The sequence below is a fragment of the Artibeus jamaicensis genome, unplaced genomic scaffold (genome assembly GCF_021234435.1).
Source record: "Artibeus jamaicensis isolate MK-2021 breed Jamaican fruit bat unplaced genomic scaffold, CSHL_Jam_final scaffold_847, whole genome shotgun sequence".
In the NCBI taxonomy this organism is placed as follows: Eukaryota; Metazoa; Chordata; class Mammalia; order Chiroptera; family Phyllostomidae; genus Artibeus; species Artibeus jamaicensis.
In genome coordinates this window covers 16,044,686-16,070,577 of record NW_026522057.1, presented here as the reverse complement: position 1 = coordinate 16,070,577, position 25,892 = coordinate 16,044,686, and the positions used below count along the sequence as shown (strand labels likewise).

Genomic DNA, 25,892 nt, shown 5'->3' with positions numbered 1-25,892 from the left:
GAGCGGCCATGGACGCGCTCAAGTCCGCAGGGAGGGCGCTGATCCGAAGCCCCAGCCTCGCCAAGCAGAGCTGGGGGGGCGGCGGCCGGCACCGCAGTGAGTGTGTGCGCGTCTGCCCCGGGCCGGGCGGGGGCCAGGGGAGCGGGTCAGGCCGCGCGGATCAGCTTCTCGCGGGCTCCGGGCGGGACAGGCGGGGCCAGACCCGCTCCCTGAGGGGTTAGGGGCTGCCCCGGTTCAAGTTGTAGCTTCCCTCGCGTGCCCAGGATGTGCCGGGCGGCCAAAGGGACAAAAGCTGGGGGAAGAGACCGGAGCTCGGGGCCCCCAGGTGCAGGCGGCTGTGGGAACGGGGTTGCAGGTCTGGAGGAGGGACCTACGCGCCCCCCACCACCTCCTCACCTGGCCTCGTCGAACTGCCGGGGGATGCAGGAGGATCCTGGGGAATGGGCGCAGGGCTTGGAAGTGTGCCCCCATCCCCTCACCTCTGCGCCCCAGCCGATACATGAGTGGCCGGTTGGAGCCCACTTGCCCCCTCCACCTGTCCAACCCAGGAGGTCATCTTTTGACTTTGGGCGCCCAGAAGCGGTCTCAGGTTTGAGCTTGGGTTCACAGGTACCTACTTGAAGTTGGGTCGAGTTTAGCCTAGGATCTCAGGAGATACCACACACTAGCTCATTTAGATCCCTGTGTCCCCTTCCTCTAGCCGAGTCCAGGTGTGGAGGTTGGCCTCCTGGCTGCTTTTGAAACCTGTTTTCTCTCTCACCTCCCCCCTCCCCGCGGGCTTCCAGGGTCCCTGGGCGCCCAGGCGAATTACAGGCTCGACACCACCGCTCCCCAGGGCGTCTGGGAGGCTGGGAGGGGCCTCATCCGGCCTCTCTCCTCTCCCCGTCTCGAGTTACTCAAGGGAACCCGTCACCTGGCACCTTCCCCTGAGGCCTGAGAAACCCATTCCAGGTCTCTTCTTTTTCCCTAGGACAAACCGGGTGGCTTGCCTGGAGTCACATAGGTCTTCCTGGCAGATACAAAGCCAAAGCCAGGACTTGTTCACAGTCCCACCCCCTGCCAACCAACTGAACCCTAGCCTCTCCCCCCACCAGGAAACCACTGACACAGTCACACCCCACCCCCTTCCCCGTGCGTTCCAGGGGAGCCGGAGTTCCCTCTGCCCAGGAGTGCCAGCGTGTCTGGGCCTAGAGAGCCGGCCCTGCCCCTCCTCTTGAACTCCTGTTCTGGCTGTGGCAGCCTCCTAAACCGAGACTGGCATTGGGAGCAGAGGCTGGTGCCTGTGGGTGGGGGTGGGGTCAGAGACCCGTTAGGGCCTGACCAGGCATGTACCATCTTCCACACTTAATGACTCCTAAAATAGCCCCTTTAAATATTTGTGGGATTTCTCCAGGACTTCTGAGAATAATGAACTGTTCCAGTGGGGAAACCCTGCCATTTTCTCCTGGGACGAGGGAGGGGGCGTCAAGGAAACTGAGAAGTTCCTCTCAGTCTGGGGAACTTGAAATTTCAAATCTTGGTTGGTAGGAGAGAGTTTCTCCTGCCCGCTGTGATCTTGGACAAGCCACTTGTCCTTTCCGATCCTCAGCTTCTTTATCTGTAAAACGAGGATAAAAAATTTTTTTAGATCTTCACCTGAGGATATGTTAATTGATTTTTTTTTTTTAGGGAGAGAGGATGGGGGAAAGAATGAAGCATCTATCCTGTGTTCACCCTAACCAGGGATCGAACCCACAACCTATGTATGTGCCCTGACTGGGAATTGAACTTGCAACCTTTTGGTATAAGGCATGATGCTTCAACCATCTGAGCCACCTGGCCAGAGCAGGATGAGAATTCTAACCTGACAGGGGTGTTGAAGAGGTTATTGATAATTTTGCCTCCTTCTGGCGTCTAATTGGTGGTTTCCTTCTCCCCACTCCCCTTCCCCCACTCGTTTTGTGTACCTTCCACATGACTGAACTGTGGTGGAATAAGTTTGGGGGTGGTCTCAGAGCTTGCCTATAACTGCAGAAGAAAGGGGAGTGGAGTCCCCCCTTCCTATAGACCCCAAATAAGCCCAGAGTGCTGTTCTGGGGCTTTCTGGACCAAGAATGGTCTGGGTCCAATCCCCACCTACCCCTCATTGTTAAGTCTGTGTCCTCATATGTAAATTGTAAATAACCTTGGATTTTTTTGGTGGGACTTAAATGAAATCATGTTTTGCCTGGCACAGAGAAAGAATTTGATAAATGGTAACTACTGCTTTTGTCATTTAGTGTTTTATACGGTGTTCTTACTTCTGTTACTTCGTTTGCTCCTGTGAGGTGACAGCAAGGATTCTTATCAGGCCCATTTTAGAGATACAGGAACAGAGGCTCAGGGAAGCGGAGTCACTGACCCCGACACACAGCTTCCGACACAGCTTCCGACACAGCGTCTGAGAGGCGGTGCTCCCGAGCCCCAGCCCTCGCGTCTTTTCACTGTCCCTCGGGGACTCTGGCCATGGGAGGGGCTGGTGCAGGCTCCATCCCAGGTTGGGCTGGCAGCCACAGGATGGAGAGGGAAGCTGTGGGGTGTGTCTGGGGTGGCGTGTGGGGGCAGCCTGGCTTGGGGTGGTGTCCCAGTCAGGCCTTGAGCTCAGACCTTGAGGGCCCGGTTGTTTGGGGGCCAGACTGAAGCCAGTAGAGATAAGGGTACACTTGACACCTGCTGCCAGCTTTGACCTGCTCCTCGCCCCTCAAGGTCCTCAGCTGGGGTTGGCGTGATCGTTCTTTTATTTGTGGAGAAACTGAAGCCGAGAAAAAGGAGGCAGGTTACCTGAGGTCACACTGCAAATTCAGGGCCCTGGGCTTCTTTGCATCGAATCTCACAGCCTCCTGTCTTCCATGTCCTCCTGACTTCCCAGGAGGATTTTCTCCGTCTCCCATGTGTGGTTTGCCCCCATCTTTTCGGGAACCGTAAAATTATTATCTCCGTCCCTAGCCAGGGATTTTCCTTTCTTCCAGCTGTCTGGAATAGTGACTCACCTGGCCCCTCAGTAGCCTTTTTCCCAAGAGGGTCCTTGTGCCTCTCAGGCTCCTATGTGGATTATCAGCCTATCAGAGAACTCTGTGAGGACAGCTAAAGAAATAAGAGGTGCAGGTTCAACCAAGCTAGTTTACAGTGGTAGGTGGGGGGCAGAGGATCTGTTCATACTTATTTGTAGTATTTACAATAAAAGATACAAGTAAACCCTCAAACCATAGTATTTGTTGAGCACTGACTGCGTGTCAGACACTGAGGGATGGGCTGGGGGGTCTGGTGAACGAGGAGGTCTCCTTTCCGGTAGCATTTACCCTGTGCTGGGGGAGGCAGGCTGACCGGGATGCGAAGGAGTAGTCTGTTGTGGGTGGTGGTCATTCTCTAAAGAAAGTTAAAGCGTGTGAAGCAGTGACGGGGACAGCTTCCTTACATAGGATGATGTCTTCAGTTGGATTCTTCTAGAAGCAGATGCTGAGGCAAAGATCTGAGTACAAGTCATTTATTTGAGAAGAGGTCCCAGGAAATGTCAGGAAAAGCAAGTAGGAAAGGGGGTCCAAAAAGTGAACACTGTGGATCCCCTTCCCACTGTGGGTGGGCAGCTAGCACGCCACCCTGTGGGGAGCTCTGGGAGGAGGTGTGGAATGTGTTCTGCAGTCACTGTGTTTGGGGGCAGTGCCGTCATGGGTGGGTGCAGGGCTGCTGGGCGTGGGAGCGCTAATGTCCCGGTCCGCATGGGCATTGGTGTCTCCAGCAGCCAGAAAGCTGCAGGCAGAGAGTGGAACGTGGTGTTGCATGTGTGGAAGTGGTACCCGCCGAGGAGATAGAAGTGGACACTGATAGTGTCAGTGCAGGAAGTCAGGGAATACCTCTCAGAGAAGGTGGCTTTGGAACATATGGGTGAATATGGGGAGGGAGGAATCTGGGAAAAGCATTCCAGCCAGAGGGAACAGCAAGCACAGGGAACATCTGACTGGAGTCTGGGATTCTGCTTCTCACAGGTCTGGCAGAGAAGGGGTATTTGGCTTGAAGGAGTCAGATCATCTACTGGCCGTGGAGGGTGAGCCAGACATTCCTTTCAGGCTGTCCTGCAGGGCAGGATGTCCGCCCCTCCTGGGCTAGCCAGAGTCCCACTCCTACTGCCTTGCATAAGGAGGGGCTTGGTGGGCTGCAGGAGCGGGCAAAGGGGCCGGGCTGTGGGATTCAAGACCCAGCACTGTCAGTTAGGAGCCATGGCCAGGCTCCTCTGCGCTTCTTCACCTGTCAGACGGGAGCCTTAGTGTCTCCTTGACACTTTCATAAAATACTGCAAATGGCTGTGTGTACATTAAAGCTCTTTGCATTTAACCCTTGGAAATGACAATAGCTCACGCTTCAGTGGCCCTTGGTATGTACCAGGCATGATTCTAAGCCCACCTCATTTCTTCCTCACTACAGCCTCGTGGCGTGGATAAAGTTATTCCCATCAAGTGAGGGACAGAACCGGGAAAGTGGAGAGACTGTGAACCCCACAGCCCACTCCAGACCCTGTTATTTTAAATTTGCTCTTGGTAATCTTAACAACTTCTGAAATTCGCCTAGCACTTTTCACATCCTGAACTTTTTTCTGATGATGTTCCCGAGGAACTGAGAACCCATGTGTCAGAGAAGGAGACTGTGGCCTGGAGAAGCAGCCACACCCCAGGTCACAGGAGAGCCTGTGTCCTCTTCTGACCTTTTCTGCGATGTCACTCGGAGGGCTCTGAGGCCATCTCTCGTCCAGGCTGGGGGAGGCTGGAGGCCGGGGCCCCCACCGGAGGTTGCCCCAGCCCGTGGATTTGGCTGCCACTCTGGTGTTCTGGACACCAGCCAGGCCAGGGCACCGGGGGTGGCAGAAGGGGCACAGGGACGCCCTGCCCAGCTCTGACTGCTGGGCTGGGGGCCTTAATGACGATAGGGCACATGTTTGCAGCCTCAAGTTAGACTGGGCATATGGTCTGTCCCCAGCTAACTCGGATAGCAGGTCATCTGTAAAACTGCAAAGTTAAAATAGCCTAGTCATTACCCACCACAGGGCCAAAAATAACCCGGACCGGAACAAGGCTGTGGACTCAGGCCTGTATTTGTCTGCCGGCCTCTGGGAGCTCTTCCTGAAGCCCAGCCTCCTCCTGGGAAGGGGCCTGCGGCCTCCAGCCTACCTGAGGTGGCTGGGCAGTGAGCAGGGCTGGCGTGGTGGTGAGCCCTGTCTCTGTCTCTATGGTGTGCTCTCAGGTGCTGGTCTCTCGTAGAAGGCGGGCAAGAGAGGCCATACACCTCGTCAAAGAGATGAGTCACACCCAGGAGTATAGGCCTGGAGGCTGGCTTCCCTGGAGGAGGAGGAGGAGAAGGAGGATCTCTGCGGGTCCTGGGAGGGCAGGGGGATGGGAGGTGGGCCAGAGAGAAGTAAGACAGCTGGAACAGCAGCACTGGGAAGGAGTGCACCTTTCTCTACCAGTTTCTGGGGGAGACAGGAACGGACGCCCTTCGAGAGGAAGACATGTCGTGTGGAGGCAGCTGCTTGACTATGGGAGGAAGAAAAGGAAATCCACGCTCAAGAGGGGCAGGAGCAGCTCACCGACCGGGGGGGTGCGCCCGTAGGAGGCATGACTCCTGCCGGGGCCTCCTGCTGAGCACTGTACATTTTACTACATGGAAAGTCAGAACAGCCCAACAAGTCAGAACTATTGTTTCCTCCCACTTTACAAATGAGAAAACTGAGCCTCAAGGATGGTAATGAACTCGCCCAAGTCTGCTCAGTGTCAGAACCAGGATTCTAGAGTGTAGGCCTCTGCTCTTACCCCCTAAACCATACTGTCTCAATGAGGCTTCTTGCAGGAGGCTGGTTGGGAGCAGTTTCTGTCAAGTGAGAGGAAGGGTGTTTGTGGCAGAGGGAACTACGTGAGCAAAGGCACAGAAGTGAGAAAGTACATGTTACATCATGAGGAAGGAGTGCTGCATGGTTAGAGCGGCTTCTGTATGTCAGCACGTGTGTGTGTGTGTGTAGGGGTATTGTGGGAGAGAAGACTAGGAAACCTGTAACTCCCCCACAGTCATGGTAGGAATTGCTTACAGTGGGTTAGGAGCCGGGGGTCCCTTTACTTGTGTGGCCTCGCACAGGTCCCATTCTTCTCAAGGCTTCAGTGTCTTCTTTGAGGGAGGGGTTTGGCCAGAAGGTCTCTGAGGCTGATGAGTGGCAACCAGTCTACTCAGGCCCTCTTCCAGGGGACCACAGAATCGGGAAGGGGTCAGGCCAGGGAAGAAGGAATGCAGAAAAATGTTGAGCATCTCTGAGGTCAAGGAGGGCTGGGGAATGTTTTGACAGCAAAGAGGTCGTCTGTGACCTTGGCAAGCTTTGGCCCTTTGGAATGGAGGGAGCGGAAGTGGCTTTGGAGATAGGCCAGGAAAGGGCTGAACCAGAGGAAATGGGAGAGTGGGGACATGAAAATGGTGGTGATGGGGGGGACGTTTGCCATAGGGCAGTGTCGGATAATGAGATGAACAAGGCCACTGCTGATTGCCTGCCTAGAGCCTTGTGCTGAGAACCAGTCCAAAGCCTGGAAATGAGAGGGAAGAGAAAGGGCTACAATTGGTTAGCAGTGTCTGCCAGGGGCACAGAAGACAGACATGGCAGCACACACTTTGCCATCCCTGCTTGGGGATGGAGTCGTGGTGGAAAGTGGTGGTCTGGGTATCTACCAGCAGAGGAGAAGCCTCGGGAATCAGGACCTGTGGGAGGAAAGACCTCTGGCTCTAGGAACTTCCCTCTGACCTTTTGCCAACATTAAGCTAGTTTTCCTCGTGGGAAGATAATATTGACTAATGGCTAGGTTTAGACAGATAGACAGCTAATTTGACATGTTACTGGTCTTTTGAGCCTCAGTTCTCTTATCTGTGAAATGGAAATTAAAAATGCCTGTTTGCAAGGTAGCCATAAGTATTAGAGATAATGGTAAGAGCTGCTGCTTTGTGATTATTGCCATCTGTTACTTGGTAGCTCTGTTTTATCCTGATGATGGTGGTGGTTCTGGTTTCTTCGAGAGGAGGGCCCGTATCTGAGTGACTCCTGGGCTCCCTTTACTCATTATATGGGGCTGTTGTCTGATGACTCTGCCTCTCTGTGAGCCTTGGTTTCCTAATCTCTAAAGTGGGGATAATATCAACTTTGCAGGATTGCATTGAAGATCCGGTAGGAAGATGGTGTGTTTTGCCCTAGGCATTGAAGTTGAGTTTAGGCTTTGGACTTGAAAGCATGGGTTCGAATCTTGGCTCCTGTACTTGCTGGCTCTTTGGACTCGGTTAGGTGATTTTGCCTCTCTGAGCCTCAGTGTCTTTGTAAGTGGGTGTAATAAAGTATCTGCCTTCTAGGTCCTCATGAAGGTTAGAGAACATTATCTGTACCATAGTGCATGGTACATGCTGGAAAATGTTAGTTTGGCCCTTTATTAACTATAAAAATAATGGCAGATGGGGGACCCCACCGTCCCTTGCTGGGTCTCCCAGGAAACGGGGGCTGTGAGAGGCCCGCCCCCAGCAGGGCCTGAGGGCCTGTCCTCTCCCTCCCAGAGCTGCCTGAGAACTGGACAGACACTCGGGAGACATTGCTTGAGGGGATGATCTTCAGCCTCAAGTACCTGGGCATGACGCTGGTGGAGCAGCCCAAGGGCGAGGAGATGTCGGCAGCCGCTGTCAAGAGGATCGTGGCCACGGTAAGCCCCAGTTGCAGGAGCCAGGGCCAGCTTCTTTCTGGAGTGCTGTTTGTCCCCTGTTTATTTTCCCAGTTGGATGTGTCTGACCTGTCCCTGCCCTTGAGTCCCCTTGCATCTGGCTCAGGGACTCTGGGGAAGGGTAGCAGTTGGGCTTTCAGGGGGAACCCTGGTCAGTGCCCTCCTCTCCAGCAGTTGTGGTCATGTCCTGCCCCAGCCGCCCCTCCCCAGCCCAGGCCCCCTGCCTAATGGCTGGTGACTGTATGCTAGGAAGGGATGAGGAAGTAACTGTCACCCAGTCACCTGCTCTGTGGCCTGAGGAGCAGGTGAGCACAATAGGGACCAGATTTTCCCTTCCCCAGCTCTGAGCAAATGTAGGCCTTATAAATTCACCTCCCTTGGTGGCCTTAGACCCCTTAGCTTGGGCCCTGGTGGGGTCTGTAGATGGAGCAGAGTCTCCAGGAATCTTCCTGCTGGGTTGTGATAGTTTACTCAGTGCTCAGAGTCTGCGGTCCCTCCCAGCTGTGTGTCTTTGGGCAAGTCTCTTAACCTCTCTGACTCCATTTCCTCCTGGGAAGAAGCACTGTTGCCCATGAGGATGCCTGAAGGTCCAGTGCTTGGCAGATAGCCAGTGTGCAGTGAGCAGCAGCTGTCTCTTTCTTTATTAGAAGAAGATGGTGGCTAAATTGTCTTCTAAATCACGTTTTCCAATCACCTCAGCTGAGGCCTCACACGGGCCTGGAGTCTGGGGCTTGGAGCAGCTAGATGAAGCCTTGAGGGTGGGTCCCAAGTGAGGCAGGCAGGCTCCTTTGACCCATGTCTGACCCAAGGCCAAGGCCAGCGGGAAGAAGCTGCAGAAGGTGACTCTCAAGGTGTCTCCACGGGGGATTATCCTGACCGACGGCATCACCAACCAGCTCATTGAGAACGTGTCCATTTACAGGTATGCTCATTATTGCCCGCATTCACTCTGCCACTTGGGGCAGTAGGCGGAATGTCCTCTCTGAAGCGAGGCTCTATCACTCCCTGTCTGAATGACTGTGGAGCCTTAGTTTCCTCATCTATAAATTGGGGTGGAAACAGATCCTGCCTCACAGTGCTGTAAGGAAATGTGGGTGCACAGCTCCTGGCTCACATGGGCCTGGCTCACATGGGCACTTGGTTAAATGGCAGGTGCTGCTGTCCTGATCACTAGTTGCAGCAGGCAGCTGAGGCCTGATCAGGACTGGGAACCATGCCCTCCCACCCACCCAAGCATGCTTCTGAGTCAGGCTGCAGAGTCATGGTCCTTTCCCTCTGCGGTGAATGCAGCAGCCCTGCTCGGCACTTCTGGCCAGGTGTACCGGATTTCGCCGAATTAAATGAGGTGATATCTGAAGGCAGAGTCGGAAGCCAGAGTGTAGATGGTAGCAGTTGGAGGAGGCAGGAATCCCTGTTCATGAGGAGGCAGATCCCAGCCCTCGGAGCCTCAGGTTCTCTCCATCCTCTCTTGGCTGGTCAGCTGTAGGATTTCAGAGCTGGAAGGGACAGCGCTGGAGACGCATATTACAAAAGGAGAATCTCAGGTCCAGAGAGGGAATTGCCCAAGGCCTCACAGTGAGGTAGTGGCTAAGCTGGGACCAGGATACTGACGCCAGAGTTCTGTCCAGCCAGCCCTGGTCTTCCATATTGCTTTGTCTCTAAGCAGGTGGTGTAGCTGGCTGGAGCACAAGCCAGTACTAGGGTGGGGAGTGGGTTGGTTTGAGAGTTTCTGGCTGGTATTTTTCATCTTAATTCTGTCTGCCCCTGATACCTGGGTGAGGTATTAGACCCAGCCTTGCCCTCAAGGAGTTTCCAGTCTAGGAGGGAATGGAGGGAAGGAAATAGGAGATAGGGTTTAAATGTTTCCCAAGAGGAAAGAGAAGGAGGGCCCTGCCTGGGGAAAACCTGGGAAGGCCTCTCAGCGGAGGTGGCAGGCTGGATGGAGAAGGGTAGTCGCCCACCTTGGGGGTCTCAGGTGGTGTTAATGCCTATGTCTATGCCTGTGGTCGAAGCTGGGCCCACACTGGGTAAGGGAGTCTGCTGAACTCCTATCCCCATTCTGGGCCGCCAGTTCCCCTGCTGACTGAGATTCTCGACATGACTGGAGCCAGCATGGAGGGGTCGGGCAAGGGAGGCGAGTGCTGCTGCAGGAGGAGGGAGCTCCTGGACCCACTGGGGCTCTGATCCGGTCGTTCCCATACACCCTCACCCTGCTCCCAGCTCTTCCACCGTCCAAGCTCCAGCAGAATCTGCTAGACCAGTCACCCTGGGAGGGACAGGCTTGGAGCTCTGCTGACCTCTGGTCAGGGGCATGATCAGAGGGCAGGTCGGGGAGGGGGAGGCCAGGTAAAGGGCCCCAGTGGTGGGCAGTGTCCCACTTCCCCTTCCACCTGGTCCCCACAAACTCTTAAGAGGTAGTATGGCAGTGGTTACGGCCTCTGGAATCAGCAGGTGAGGTCAGTCTCAGCTCTGCCACTAGCTTGGCGGTCTAAGACTGCTAGCTTCAGTCTTTTCATGTGAAAAGGGGGACTAATAATAGAACCCAGCTCAGAGGGCAGCTCAGCGAGTTAAATGAGTTGATATCTGAATGTTGCCTGGTATATAGTAAAGGCTCAGCCATTACAGTTTTTGGGTGTGGTTCAATAGATCAGAGAAAGTGCTCCTCCTCCTGCTTTCCCCTAGTCCTTCCTGTCTAGCCTGGGTTGTCACCTGTCACCCCCCACCTCGCCTTCCCCCATAGACAGCCCAGGGTGCCAGGCCCAGAGGCCAAGGCTGGCTCTCTGAAACTCAGGGGAGATGTGCTGTGGGGTGTCCTGGATGTTGCCAGGCCCCTGTGCAGGGATCTGGTGATATTTCCCACTTGCCTTTCAGGATCTCCTACTGCACAGCAGACAAGATGCACGGCAAGGTGTTTGCTTACATCGCCCAGAGCCAGCACAGCGAGAATCTTGAATGCCACGCCTTCCTCTGCACCAAGCGGAAAGTGGTTAGTGGGGTGGGGCTGGGTCTTGGGCAGGCTCTGCCTGCCTTGGCAGCCTGTCCTTGGGGGCCGGCCCTGTCTGGTGGGGAGGCAAGACAAAGGTGACACATCACTGAAAGTGTGAAATCCCTGGGAAACCCACGTGGGTGGTGGGGGCAGGAGGGGGGCACCAGGACACCTGACACAGTGAGCAGCGACAAGCCCGTGTCCCTAGTGAGTGCCCTGGGCCCCTTCTTCTCTCTAACATGAGTTGTTGGGTTTGAGATTTGGGGGCATCCCCTGTTAATAGTATGGTCTGGAGGTGCAGCGCCTTGTAAGGATTAGTTCTTAGAGATGGGTGATCAGAGGGTCCCAGGATGGAGGGCAAGAGTGCTTCCTGGGAGGCTCGGCTTCCTGTGGCCAGAGCGGGGAGGGAAAGGGCCACCGTTTTGGTATGTTTCGTGCTTGTTTCAGTGGTGGGCTTTAAGGTGTCTCATTTAATACTCTCAGCAGTGCTGTGAGGTGGGGGCAGTTGCTCTCTTCATTGTTTTCATTTTTATTTTTAATGAGTAAACAGACTCAGAGGTCAGTTGTCTTGCTGAAGATGACTAGTAGCCCGGCAAAGCTAGGGCTTAAACCCGTGTTTCTCCCTTCCCTGCATGACTGTAAGGAGCCAGGAACTTCTGGCCCCATATCCACCCCCACCCCCATTTAGATATGTTTCCCATTGCTGCTGTAAGAAATTACAACAAACTCAGTGTTTATTTTATTTTTTTATCTTTGCCTGAGGACTTTTTTTATTGCTTTCAGAGAGGGGGAGGGAGGGAGAGAGAGAGAAACATCCATGTGAGAGAAACAGCCAACAGTTGCCTTCCTATATGGACCCCCAGTGGGGGATCGAACCTGTGACCTTTTGGTCTATGGAATGACACTCTGACCACCTGAGCCACACTGGCCACCACCAACTTAGTGTTTAAAAGAACACAGATTTACTCTTGTATGGTTTTGGTGGTCAGAAGTCTGAAGTGGGTTGGCGGGGCTGTTTCCTTCTGAAAGTTCTGGGGGAGGTACGTCCCTTTGCCTGGTTAGTGTTAGAGCCACTGAATTCCTCCGTTCACGGCCCCTTCTCTCGCCTCCGCGTCAGCAGTGCAGCATCTGCCAGTCTCTCTGTTTCCCACATCACGTCGCAATTTCTGACTTGGAGCCTCCTGCCTCCCTCTCATAAGGCCCTTTGAGATTAGGCCCACTGCATAATCCAGGAGAATCCTCCATCTCAAAATCCTTAATGTCACCACACTTGCAAAGTCCCTTTTGCCTTTGTGAGGTAACGCTCACAGTTTCCAGGGATTAGGATGGGGACACCTTTGAGGGCACAGTTCAGCCAGCCACAAGTCTCACTACAGGAGGAGTCATACGAGGGGCCTGATCACAGCTGATGTACTTACTGTGTGACCGTGGATAAGACCCCGCCTTTCTCTGGGCTGCTTGCCCATCAGCAAATTGAGGAGGACACCTCAGGGACCTCCAGGATGGTTCTGAAAGGCCCCGGTTTCTTTTTTGCACCTCTTTTTTCTGCAGACTCAGTGTCTCCAGCCACTTACCCCGTGCCTGGTTGATGCCAAGTCTCTGAGTTGTGGCTTCTCCCGGGATAGTGGACTCCTGGCTTTGTTTCTTATGAGGCCACATTGACTTAAAAACACAGGCTCATTGTGTACCCATTGTTCGTCTTTTCCTTCCCACTGACCAGAGCAAGCACTGGGCAGGGCAGCTGGCCACGGTCATTGCTACAGGCTCTGCCGGGGAGGGGGGATTGGAGCTCCCAAGACGCTGAGGCTTCCTCTGGGAAAGGGAGGTGGGGGTATAAGAAAGCAGATGCTGGCCCAGTGGTGAGGGAGGCCTGGTCCAGGTCCAGAGGACTTTAGATGGGGCTGATCAAAATCGGCCTGCCCCAGGCCAAGAGGTCAGTGCTGAGGTAAACAGCCCAGCCACTGCTTCCCGCTGACAGCGGACTCCTGATCGGGCAGAGGGAAGAGGTCCTGGGACATCCAGGCTCAAACACTCTCGCTTCTTAGCAGGTTCTCATCTGGGTCAGGGATGACTGGCTGGATCACACCTCATCCTTCTTCTCCCACCTTTAGGGAGGCCTGGGAAGCCCCTTCAGGAACTAGCCCAGCCCTGGGTGGTGTAAATAGGACCATCTGATGCAAGGATGTGGTCCCTTAGGCCTCAGCGAGCCCAAGCTGGCAGTGTGTAGATGGCCTGGTGGCCTGGCTGTCATGGAAATCCCGAGATTCTTGGGGCTTTGTGGATGTTTCTGAGGAGGAGGCAGCAGGTGAAATGGCAGCCTCAGGGTTTGCTGACAGGGACTCCCACGGATGTTTGCTGCTGCCTGTCCTGGGCTAAGCCCTGTGTCGGGTGCCAGGGATCCAGGGAATTGGCCATGGAGACATGAACTAGGCGGTTGGGGAGAAGAAGCTAGATTCAGGAACCAGAATACAGAGGTCTTGGCTCTAGCTGGAGGTTACAAAGCCTTGCTGGACATCAGCAAGACTTTCAGATAAGGGACATTTTGAATTGGGCTTTGAAGGGTGCGTACAGGGAGGAGTTTGCCAGGCAAGAGGATAGGGGTGGTGAGAGGGTGAGTGCCCTCCAGCACAGGAATTAGTGAGTGCAAAGAAAGACACAGAGGTGCAGAATTAAGTCAGGTGAATGGTAGTTGAGGACTCAGATGTCACTGGAGCCTGGCAGGATGGCAAGGTAGAGTCATCCTGCAGGGGAGCCCTGAATTTGGATGTTCACTGAGTCCTCACTCCTTTTGGCCTGGGTCCCACAGTCTCTACATCCCCACCCTTTCTTACCTGGACGTCTGAATGAGCAAGATGCCCATGACCCATCCAGGGTAGGGGGCAAGGGGTTCCTTTCTATGGTGCCCACCAGTTCAGCTCAACTCAGGCAGGTCCACCCCCAGGCCTCCCTTTCCCGGTGGCCCCTGTCAGGCATGGCCAGGATAAGTCTCTGCAAAGCAACATTTCCATTTCCCAACTGGGAAGCCTCAGCAAGCACTTCAGCCTCTAGGCTCTGAAGTGAAGGTGGAGCGGTGCAGTGTAGGTGTGCTGGTAGTGAGCAAAGTAACACCTTTAATCCTGCCCTAGGCAGGGCAGGGTAGAGCTGTTTTCCCTCCCAGGGCCATTGGCGATTCTCGGGTAATCCTTTTGTGCAAAGACTTATGCTTCTGGGTCAGTAGAGTGATAAGGGACTCAGTCTGACCACCCGGCTACAATCTGGGATCCTGGGGTCCGAGCCCAGTTCTGCAGCCCCAAACTATACCTGGCCCCACTGAGGAGCTAACAGCCCAGTTACTGGGAACAAGACAGGGACATGAAAAACTGGGCAAAGTAGAACCTGGTTAGGGTAATGAGATAAACCCGCAGGCCAAAGGCACTGAGAGGAATCGGCATCTGTCCTGTAGAGTCAAGGAAGACTCCCTCCTTCCACCCCCCTCCCCTCTCCCCTTCTCCTGTGGACCGGCTGGAGCAGTCTTTTCTTCTTATGCTGCCCAAATTCCTGCAGCTGCCCCAGAAAGCAGAGCCCAAACCCCTCCCAGTCCCTGCCCAGCCTGGGCTTGCAGCCACCTGGTACACCTTCAAATCTTGGGTTATATTTGGTTTAACTTTCAGTTCAGGAATTCAGGGTGAAAGGGCAGGAATGTATGCAAATGAACAAGCAGATTTATGCAAAAATGCTATTAGGCTTCTGCCCACAGATTTTCTGGAGGCAAAAATAATGGTGTTTCCACTTCCCTGCCACATTGGGTGACCACCCCTTGCTTGGGTGTATAGTGGTCTGACTTGGACGTGTAATTAGTCCATATTTTTAGTTCATGGGCAATTCTCAATGGTAACTGGGTCTATTAAACTTGATTCAGACGTGACAGCTTAAATTGTAAACAGCTGTGAAGAGTTTCATACTTAATTACCATATTTAAGTTTTGCCATAAAGTGCCTGTACTTCCATCAAAAATGTAAATGATGGAGACATTCAAATGAGATTTTATACTTCGTGAAGTTTAATTGGCATGGATCAGTCAGCTTGTTTAGGGATTTTAAATGAAAAAAAAAAGAGTTTTAAAGGCAGTAGCCGCAGATTCATTTCTCAGTTAAAGTTGTCTGGCAGAGAGGAAGGGAGTGTGGCAGAGGCTGGTTCGGCCTGAACTTGTCCGCTTGGAAGGGCCTGCTGCTCGCCTCCCCAGGCCCAGGGTTTCAGAGGGAAGCTGGCTGTTGCTTCCAGCAATAACTGTGAGCTCTGGGACTTCCACTTCCAGAAGCTGAGCTGATTAAGTAGAACCAGAGAGGAAGGAGTTGAGTGCGGGATGGGGGTGGGTCTTGGCTGGAGTGGGAGGCCTCAGGACACCTGCCTCGTGGGCAAACGCGGTTCAGCCAGCACGCTGCACTGCGAGGGCCTGGGGGGGGGGGCTCAGGGAATCGGGTGATTCTGGCCTTTAGTGAGCACCCAGATTGGGTGACACAGGCATGTAAGCTGGTGCCACGAGAGAGGGGTGACATTTGAGTTGGGTTTGAACAGTGGATGGGAGTTCCCCAGGGGTGAAAGGCCAAGGTGCGGTCCCTTCTTACAGGTGGATTATGGCATTGAATGGTTTTGGTCTCCTGCCACAGGCACTCATTGACATCTTGCTTTTGCCAGGGAATATGTAAGCCTCCAGCTGCCTTTCTGGGATTCAGTTATAAGCCCTCTGACCCTTGAGAGCACTAACCAGTCCAACCTTTGCCTCTGAGGCTGTGGCTCATTCAGACAGTGGTCAGAACCTTTCCAAGTCTGGCTTTTCTGTTCTTTAATTCCAAGGGTTAAGTAACTGTGTGAAGTCCTCAAGTAATTAGGGAGGGCTTCTCAGAGGAAGTAAGTCTCATAGTAAATTGAATTTAGGAAAGCCCAAGGGGAAGGGAAAAAAGCCATTGCCAAGGTAGGGGCTGGAATGAGGGTGGGACCTTGGCTAGGCTACAGGTGGTGAAGATGGGGCCCCAGCCACCTGGGGAGAGGGTAGTAGCTTCATGTGACCCAGGAGGGGCCAGGACTCTGCCTCCATCTATTAGGCATTTCAGAGGCTTGGAATGGAGCCAGGGTGGGCCTGGCCAGCCTCCGGTTCAGACTTGCTGTTACCCGCCTAACACCGCACTTCTCCCCTGACCCCACTTCCTGTTTTTCAGGCTCAGGCTGTCACCCTCACGGTAGCTCAGGCCTTCAAAGTTGCCTTTGAGTTTTGGCAGGTGTCCAAGGAAGGTGAGTCTTGTTCACAGACATCACGGGTGGGTGGGGGTGTAGAGGGAGCGTTGAAGAAGGCCGGCAGAGCAGTGTGGGGTGGAGAGAGGATGGGAAAGGCCTGGACTGACTCTCCCCTTCATGGTCTACCTGCTTCGGGACTTCGGACAGGTTCTTTCACCTCTCCGAGTCTCAGCGTCCCTATCAGAGGAAGTGGGAACAGCTGTCTCTCCCCCGAGGTGCTTGTGGGGATTAATTGAAATCTGCAGAGTTCCTTTCCTTCCTGCTGGAGACCTAAACTTGCCCCCTGAGGTTGGCCACAGCCCGCCCCGCTGCCCGGCAGTTGCTGGGGGCAGAGCTCTACAGTGCTGTGCCTTGCTCCCACAGAGAAGGAGAAGAGGGAGAAAGCCAGCCAAGAGGGAGGGGACGTCCTGGGCGGGGGCCGCTGCGACAGCACCCCCTCGTTGAAGAACTGTGAGTCTTGGTTGGGGGGTGGAATCAGCTGCATGATGTGGGTCTGCCCTTCATCCAGAGGCCTCCTCCTGGGCTGGAGCAAACTCTTGGTCTTTAAATGTTTTTTTTGTTGTTCAAGTACACTTTTCTGCCTTTTGCTCCCTTCCCAGCCCACCCCACCCCCCATAAATTGTTTTGTTAAATAAATAACATGTGGTTGTTGTAGAGAAATTAGAATATGTAGATAAGGGGAAAGCGTTACTCATTGTGGTGCATGTTCTTCCAGATATGTCCCTGTGCAAAAATAAGAATATACGTTTATGTCTCTGTGTATATTTTGTATCATGTTGAGGGATTTCTTTAAAAACCTAACACTTGCTGTGGATATAAAGGTTGCAGCCTAAACCAGTAGTTGGGGGGAGGTTCCCCTGTTGTAGGTGGGTGTCCAGCTGCTTTGGGAGGTGCCACAGTGGGGCTCTGGGTGGTGGGCCTGGGAAAGGCCAGACCCAAGGAGGGAGTCGGGACCGAGGCAGCCCAGGAGGCTCCAGGATGGACGAGGAGACGCCGGGAGACCGGATGCCCCTCTCACTGACACGTCTGACCGGACCCCTCATAGTGGTCGCCACCGGGAACCTATTGGACTTGGAAGAGAAGGCCCCGCTCTCCACAGTCAGCGCCAATACCACTAATATGGACGAGGCGCCGAGGGCTCCAGCCTTGAACAACAGCAGTGTTGTCTGGGTGAGTGTTCCTGTGGCCTGGTGACCCCACAGGGGTCCGGTGGGCCTCAGCCTGATCCCTGGATGAGGCTGAAGGGTGGTCCAGGGCCTGGCGCCATGACCTACAGGCATCTGAGAGGGCCAGACCCAGCCTAGCAGCCCCCAGGCCCAGGGTCGGGGGTGAACAATGTCCCCTTTGAACCGAGGGCTGCGTCCCCAACGGGCTTGCCTCCCAGCACAGCTGTCTCCTCACAATGCCCGGCCTCTTGGGCTGAGCATCCACAGCTCAACCCACTGGCAGACGAGCCAAAGGCTCCCTTGTTCTCTGGTGGGCAGAGTCTGTTCCTGACACTCCTCCCCTCTCAGCCTTCTGAACGCGGAGTCAGAGACGGGCAGTCCGCTGTCGGCCCTGACTTGCTCTGTGACTCAGGGCGAGCCTCCTGACCGCTGTGTCTGGGATTTTCATCCCTTCAGTGAGGGCGCTGACCTCTGTCTGCAGAAGCTCCTGGAGGAACCCGATTTTTTTAATTGAAATTAAAATTTTTTTATTTGAAAGTAATTTCAGATTTATAAAAAATGTTACAAAAACAATACAAAGAATTTTTGTTCCTCTTTCTCCAGATTCCCAAAATCTTAGCATCTCATGTGACCACGTCACAGTGATCAAAATCATGGCGGTAACACTGACATGGCATTATCATGTAATCTGTAGGCCTCATTCACATTTCTCCGCTGGTCCCCGCAGTGTCCTTCCTCTGGTCCAGGGTCCATTGCCGAATCACACATTACTTGTCATACCTCTTCAAAAGGATTTAAAAAATATGGTGCGTTGCGGGACATGAAGAACTGTCCAGTCCTGCTGCCCGGTGGGGGCTGCTCAGTGTCCCCCGAGCAGGCGCTCTGAGCCTGTCCGGTGCGGTCTGGAGCCACCCTTGGCCCCTGCCCAAGCCCTCAGAGAGACTGTGAAGGGGCCTCCCTCATTGTTTTCCCACCTAGGCAGTTATCCCTTGAACTTGGCATTTGGGCTGGGCTTTTGGAAGCAAATGAAAGCAAGGAAGCCTTCCCCACCCTCTTCCTCTGTGAATCTGAAAGCCTTCGTAGGCATGCGGTCCAACCCGTCATTTTATGGAAGGAAAAGCTGAGTCTCAAAGAGGAGTGGTGACTTGCCTGAGGGGTCAGTTGAGTAGTGACGGAGCTGGGACCTGAACCCACCCAGGTGCCCTTTCCCCTGTTCCACATTCCCGGTTTGGGTCCATGGGCTGAGATGTGTGGGCTGAGATGTGGGCTGGTGGCAGCAGCCAGGCGGGAGGCCTGCCCGTGCCTGCTCCTGCAGGCTCCAACTGGGCTCCGGTGCTTGTGTCTGGAGCCCCTGTAGCGTACTCTGGGCTGGGGCAAGTCGCAGCTGTGAGCGCGGGCTCCCCCACCCAGGGCTCACACCTCCCGCTTTGTTTTCCCCAAGGAGCTGGATGACGACCTGGATGAAGCATTTTCAAGGTAACGTTACCTGGGCTCCTTATGCTGGGAAAGGAGGCCTGGGTTTTGTGGGCTGGTCTTTGGGGCCCTTGCCATGTTTGAGAACTCTTGACTTTCTCCAAAGTAAAAAATCTCAACTTGAATACCTCTGGGGGTGGGGAGTTCACTCTCTAGGGTTGGCCAGGTCTGTTAGAAAGCTCTTGCTGCTAAGTCAAAAACTATTCCTACTGGCTGCTTCACTGTCATCTGAACTGAACTCACTGCCGTAGCTCAGGCTGATTTTTCTCTTCCTCCACCTGGTGTAACCTTTAAAAATTAGCTTTTTTTGCAGGCTTTTTTTCCTCCAAAGGTTTTACATTTATGAAAAGGGGAAGGGAGAAGGCAGTGCTTACTCAAGCCCATGAAGCATTGCATAGAGGAATGTCAGGTGCAGCAAGGAGCTGTTTTCGTCTCCCCTGAGGTGTGGCCATTTTCCCGTCTTCTCCCAGGAGCCATCCTTGTGGCCACGGCCACCTTTAGCTTGGGAAAGGCCACCGAGAGGGCTGAGGAGAGGCCTGGGCAGCCCAGGGTTTCGAGTTAGGCCTTTCTTTCTCCTCCAGGACACTCAGCAGCCCCTACATCCCTCTCCCTCCTCCCCAAGCCCTTCCTGCCAGAGTCTGGTGGAAAGGCCCTGGTCCTGGGGGCGGAGGTGCCTGCAACTCCTTCACGGAGGCAGAGACGGTCTTGTGGCTGTTTCCCTGTTTCACTGGCTGACTACCACCCCCTCATTTGAAGACAATCTTTCATTTGCTTTTTCCAGATTATCTGAGTATCATGTAGCCTTTTACTAACAACTCTGAAAATCAGCAAAGCATTAAACGAAATGATATCACCCTGTAGTCCCACAACCCAGACTTTGGGGCTTCATTCCTGCTAATACTGTTCATATACATTTTTTTTGCATCGATCAGTTCGTCATATTTGCTCTTGGGTTCCTGATTTTCACTTAATGCCACATATCAGGAGGGTGTCTCCAGGCTGTTAGAGGTGCCCTGTTCATGGACTGCCTCACATTCTTTTAAGGGCATGGGCTATGATTTACCTAAATCCCCTCTTCTCCCCTTACTTAGGCTGTCTCCCTTTTTAAGTTCATTTTTGAACAGCACTGTGTCCAACGTGGTGACAGCCAGTAGTTTATCTAACACTGTTGTGCCATCCGCCTCCCATGTGTGTCCCTCTCGCCGTCCTCACCAGTGCGGCCCTTGTCCCTGTCTTGAGCATTCCCTGGTGGAGCTGGGGACGGTGTGGGTGCCCTGGCCTCTCTGGCAGGAATGCCACTGCCTGCCCCCCAGTTTTCTGAGCCATTTGACCACAACGTGGTGGAGCCATTTGGTGGAGCCACAAATGGTGGAGCCATTTGACTCCACCTCTCCTGACGTCTGGGGCTTTTTTCTTTGGCCCCCGAGCCCTGCATTTTCCACCCATACCCTCTCACTCCTGCCCCTGGTGCTGGTGGGGCCAGACTGGCCACTCTGTCCCCACCAGCCCCTTGCCTGGGCCCTTAGCTTACACAGCTCTGCCTTCCAGGCTTGCCCAGTCTCGGACGAACCCTCAGGTCCTGGACACTGGACTGACCGCACAGGACATCCATTACGCCCAGTGCCTCTCACCTGTCGACTGGGACAAACCTGACAGCAGCGGCGCTGAGCAGGAGGACCTCTTCAGCTTCTGAGCACCCAGAGCTGGCGGGACATGTGACCAAAGCCACCTATGGTTGGGATGGGACACCCCCGGCCACCCTTTTCCAGTGGGCAGCACTGTCAGCCTGCAGACCAAAGCTGCATCCAGTTGAGCAAAGGGAAGGAGAAACTTTTTTTTAACCCTACTCTTTCTCTAAGAACTGAAGGATGCCTTGAATATTTATTCAGTGACTTCTGGTTCGACTCGGAAGCAAGTTTTGTGTCAGGCAGGAGCACAGCGTCATAACCAGCTTCCTGCCATCTCTTAGGCGAGCTCCACCCTGCTGTGGGTGTCTGGACGATGACCAAAGCCTTTCTTGCCCCTTTTCTCTAAGGACCCAGTTTCCCTGGAGGCGTCCCTGCTCCTCAGTGAAGGTGGTCGGAGCATTCATTCCCATCACCTTTTGAGCAGGGGGGCGCATCGTAGCCTCGGAGAGGGCTGCAGCCTCCAGCTCATCTGTGGCAGGGGCCCAGCAGGCCTGGACTTCAGCCTCTGGCCCCGGGGCCCTCAGAGGCAGGGGGCAGCCCCTGACCAAAGACGACACACAGCTGGCACTTTAAAGCACACACAGTGGGTGTGGCTCCTGGGGGCTGCTCCATGGTGCTGCATGCAAAGAGCTTCCCAGCTGCCCTTCCACAAGAAGGGGTCCAAAGTCCTGAAGGGTGGTCCTGTCAGCGCTCCAAACAGTGTGACTGGCTGCCCACAGACCCCCAGAGTGTGACCGCAACAGTGGTGATCACCTGTGTATGACTGCCCTCCATCGGGTCCCCCACCCCCCTTCTCCCCCAGCGGTGAGCTGTGCTCACTCATCCGTGTGTCTGCATGTCCCGCGTGTGTCCCTGAGTCCAACTCCCCTACTTCCTGGGGGAATGTGTGAAACCTCATGCCCAGATCTGGGGAAGAATATTTTGTTGCCTTTTTACGGTTGAGAAAACAGGCCACCAGCGTGGAAGGGGTCGAGTCTAGAGCAGAGCCCAGGCCCGATGCCAAAGCCGCCTTCTCACCTGTGCCTCACACAGTTCACACCTCCTTTTCTCTAGCTTTGTCGTCCTCTCAGAAACCAAAAACCCCAGCTATTTTCTGACCAAAGTGTGTTTTGTAACAAGCCATCTGGTGCCTTTCTACAGAAGGGGCGTGAGCCTCCGCGCCCTGCTAGCTCTCTGGTTGCTGTTGATTTCCGTGAAGATGGAAGTGTTTGAAGTCTGTTAATTCGTAGAGTTAAACAAAACCAAACTCTAAGCATCCTGACATTCCGACCCTGGGTCGGGACACACAGGCAGCGGTCTGTTTTCAGGGTCTTCCTTCTTGCCTCCCTGTTCATCCCCACAGGGCTGCCCGCAGCCTGGAGCGCAGCCCACAGCCTCCAGGCCTGGCTTTGCTGGCCTTGAGTACATTAGTGCTTGTAGCTGGAGCAGGTCTCACCATCCCAGGGATAACACGCACCGCTCCTTAGACTCGACTTGTTTAAGCACTTGAACCGAAACACAAAGACAGAAGTGCCTGGGTGCAGAGCGGGGTGGGATTTGTGGGGTCTGGACCACAGTATAGGCATAACTTCCTTTCCTTGCCCAGCTCCTGCACCCCCGCTGCCCTTCCCAGACCTTGGTGTCGGCCCCCATGTTTGTCACCAGGCAGTAAGGGTCAGTCCTGACACACTGTCCTTGACACCAGGGCCCAGGAGCTCCAGAAAGGGCCAGGCCATGTTGTGTGAGCGGGACTGGCCTTCGCTCTGGTCTCTGGCCACCAGCGGTCATGTGTTCCCTGTAGGTCTACAGATAAGTTGTGCTTTTGTGTGTTGTAAAGGAATTTCGAGCGAGGAAAAGAACAAGTAATAAACGTCCTCTTTCTGAAACACTAAGTGTTTGGATGGATGGCCTGGTGGCCGTGTGGAAGCGGGTGTGCAGCAGTGCCTGCCCTTCGGCGGTTGGGGCAGCAGTGACCACAGGCCCAGAAGTGGGAGATGTGGTCTTTGGTCCCTTAACTGGAGCCCAGCCGGACCCCCTTTCCACCCGGCAGGTGGGGTGTATAGTAAGTTCCTCTCTGGACAGCGCAGCAGGGTCAGACTGAAGAGGTCTCTGAAAACAAGTCTGGGCCTCCTGACCAGAGTCTGAACCCCCAGAAGGAGCATACAATCGTGTGTCTGAATGTACATTCTTCTTGGGGAGAGTATTCATTTCTGTCAAATTCTCAAATGGGTCCCAAAATTTATTTGACAAGTTGCCAAGCATAACCCTGGCCTGGAGTTCAGTGCTGGGGGTAACTGTCCAGATGGTCCAGTGGGCTCAGGATGTGTGAGTCTGGGTGTGATGGGACTGGGATGGGGTATAGTGGAAAGTGTGTTTTAGTGACTTCGGGGACCCAAGGTCCAGCTCCGGCCCTGCCACATAGGGGCTTGACACTGGATCAGTCGCTTCTTCCCTGGAGCCTCAGTGTCCCCATCTGGGAAAAGGGTGTAATAAGTGCCACCCTTCCTACCTCCCTGGTTTTTGTGAGACTCAGAGGTGACCATTATCATTGGTGGAGTACCCGGATGGCTCATCTAAATGTTGTCTTGAAGCAGAAGGCAACTTAGACCAAATACATTTGAGGAAGTAAAAGTAAAATCGATGACAGTTCCTGTTAACCGAGCTCTCTGTGCCACGGGCTTGCTGAACTCACGACGTTGTCATTGTAGTCCTGCTGAGCCCCGACCGCGTGAGCCCCTTCTGTGGCTGCGGGCACCGAGGCTCGAGGAGGAAGGCACTCACCCTTCCAGCACTTGGCAGAGCCACGGCCCAGACTCGGAAATGTGCGACCACCGTGTCTTGGTCTGCTAGGAGACACGTGTGCGGTCCCGGTGCCCGTGACCTCCTGGTGAGCCGCGCGGCGCCCACGCAGAAAGTCCGCTCTCTTCGGGCTCCAGTGGGGGTCTCCTCAGGCCCTCCCTCCGTTTGTCACAGAGCCCTGTGATGTCCGCCATCGGGCAGACTCGCTATGAATTTTGAGTGGATTCTGATGACCAAGAAATTCTCTCCTCTCCTCTTCCCCCATAATCCGAAAAGACACCCAGCAAGTTCATCTTTCAGTTTAAATTTGGCCAATGTCTTTAGTCTCTGGATGTCTCAACTTATGAATCCTGAGGCCCCGCTGTCTGCTCTTTCATGCATAACAGAAAAGCCAGAAAGAACAAAGTTGCCTTTCAGATCAGATGCAACTGTCAGCTTGGCTGGTGGATGTTGGGGTCTTCTCTCCCGGGAGGAGATAACGTCCCAATTAAATCTCCCCGAGGACTTCTGACAAACTCCGATGGAGAATCCGGGTGAATCCCACGCACTCACGGGGTCTGGTCTGCCTTCCTCCTTTGACCACCCGCTCTGTAGGGAGTCACAACAGGTGGGCTGTTTATTAGGAACTAGGCTTTTTTCTGGTGCTTACTATGAGGGGGGACACCCCCCCAAACGGAATTCTCTTCTGGAGGGCGGACCCCTTGTAGTCCAGGCTGCCCCCGCTAGGTGAGTGTGCTAGGATCCCATCTGTGTCAGTGCACCAGCCGGCATGAGAGGCTGTGTTTGGCTTCAGTTTTTTTTGAAGACTCAACACGTTCGCCCATTTCATGGTGGGTGGTTTATGAGTGCATCTGCCCACACCACGCCGGGTGATCAGTTTTTGACCAAAAAAAAGTCCTGACTTCCATTGCCCCCCCTCTCTATTCACCTGATCTTGCTCTGAGAGGCTTTTTCTTTTGTTTCCTTGGATGAAAAAAGGCCTCTAAGGGAAACTTTTTGCTGATGTGGAACAGGTGAAACAAAAAATAACAGAAAGACTAAAGGCATCAAAATCAAGTTCAAAAACTTCTGAGCAGTGGGGGAAAAAATCTCAATACGTAAGTTGCATCAAATGGAGAGTACTTTGAAGGTGACTAAAGTTTAAACATGTATGAATAAGTATATAGTTTTCTATAATTAAGTTCCGTTTTTTGTGGGGGCGGGTCCCCCTCTTGTCCATGCCAGGCCTGTTAGGTTCTTGACACCTGAGGTCAGTGATACTGACCCCAACAACCAGGCTCGGAGGTGGGTAGGCCTGGTCTCAAGGTGGGAGGGACAGCTGAGGGTCAGGGAGGATGAGTGAACTGACCAGTCTCACGGCCAGTAAGGAGTGGACCTGGGATTCGAACCCTAGCCTGTCTGACTCCAGAATTTATTTCCATGGCACCGCCCACCCTGTGAAGGGCATATTCAAGCTGAGCTCCAGGCCCTGCTCTGCCCTGCCAGCAGCCCAGCAACGGCAGCCTCTACCACAGGGCAGACAGGGCAGACGGACCTGTGGGAGGTGCTCACCAGTGGGTGTCTCCATAGGCCTGGGCCAGGCCAGTCACCTGAGGCAGGGGCTGTCTTCCCGGGCACTGACTGGTTAGAACAGATCCTTCCCTCCCCTTCCCAGGTGGCTGCCCTTTGGGGCTGCTGCTCCGGACATGCTCAATTTAGGGCTCAGCAGGGTGTGTCTTGTCACCTCAGGGCCCTGTCTTGCCCCAGCAGGTGCTGCCCAGCCTGCAGGGTATGGGGTGGGAGGAAGGGGGCCCAGAGTGAACTTTGGTGCCCCTCAGAGGAAGAAGGCTTCCTCCGGGGACAGACGCAGTGTATTGTGTCGGTGCTGAATGCCAGCCTCGGAGGGGCCGGGAAGGAGCAGAGCACATCTCTGGAAACCAGTGCATGTGAGCCTGTTTAAGCTGCTCTGCACAGTGACTCTGCTGGTAGGCATTATTAGCCCATTTTAGAAACGATGAAACTGAGGCCCGCTGAGCCTGAGATTCAAAGCCTGTGTTCCCCGCTGTCCTGGGGTGACCCTGCCTCTCAGCAGGACACTTGAAATATTTGGACATTGCAATGATTTCACTCAGGAGCATCTGAGCCCAGCACAGAATAACCTTAGCTGAGTGCCCAGTGCCTAGGTACTGGGTCAGGTTGGTGCCGTTCCTTCTGGCCAGGACAGATGTGAGCTGCGTCACAAACAAGGTCTTGTAGCCAAGCAACAATTCCGTTGCACCTGCTGAGCCCCCGCATGGAGCAGGACTGCCAGGGGTCTGGCTGGATCTCCTCAGAGTCCAGGAGTTGTGGGCTGTGGTGCCCTGGAAAGTCCTTGGGGGTGGCTCAGGTGTGCACCGCAGGAGGGGGACTTTGGGAGTCAGGGTTGAGGAAGCCAGGGGAGCTCCTGCACGGGGGAGTGTCCCAGCTGGGCGTCGAAGGAGGGTAGGAAGGCTGATTGAAGTTGATGGCCTGGGAGCTCCGAGAGGCCAGCGCCTGTGTCTGATTCACCCTGTGGCCCAAGTGTCCAGCAGAACATCAGTGATTCCTGTCAGCTTATCAAAAGGGGGACAACCAGCCTGGCCTCCTATGAGAGGCTGCTGAGAGAAGGGGCAGCCCTGGCTCAGTTGGCAAGATGAGCCTCTGCAGCCTGATGGACCACTTTGCAGCTTATCTGTTCTGGAGGCAAACCCACCCCATGGCCGGGGAGTGCCCCCGGGCGCACTGGGCTTCGGCACGCTCATTCTCTGTCCCTCGGCCAGTGGCCTAGTAC

At 54.4% G+C, this 25,892-nt stretch overlaps 1 protein-coding gene across 1 annotated transcript; it reads left to right on the top strand.

Annotated features, from left to right (window-relative positions):
• The first annotated feature begins 8 nt into the window (after positions 1–8).
• LDLRAP1 (low density lipoprotein receptor adaptor protein 1) lies at positions 9–22,210 on the top strand. Its single transcript, XM_037135872.2, has 9 exons — positions 9–96; positions 7,582–7,724; positions 8,552–8,664; positions 10,614–10,728; positions 15,924–15,996; positions 16,363–16,449; positions 17,045–17,169; positions 18,607–18,641; positions 20,187–22,210. Exons 1-9 carry the CDS (start codon positions 9–11, stop codon positions 20,329–20,331), a joined length of 924 nt encoding a protein of 307 aa, XP_036991767.2. The 3' UTR covers positions 20,332–22,210.
• The last annotated feature ends 3,682 nt before the right edge of the window (positions 22,211–25,892 follow it).

What these genes read in the sequence shown, in the direction of transcription:
- LDLRAP1 (XM_037135872.2), top strand. Translation starts at nt 9, where the DNA reads ATGGACGCGCTCAAGTCCGCAGGGAGGGCGCTGATCCGAAGCCCCAGC. An exon ending in GAGAACGTGTCCATTTACAG is followed by an intron (nt 8,665 to 10,613) that starts GTATGCTCATTA and finishes CTTGCCTTTCAG; the next exon opens with GATCTCCTACTGCACAGCAG. An exon ending in CACCCCCTCGTTGAAGAACT is followed by an intron (nt 16,450 to 17,044) that starts GTGAGTCTTGGT and finishes GACCCCTCATAG; the next exon opens with TGGTCGCCACCGGGAACCTA.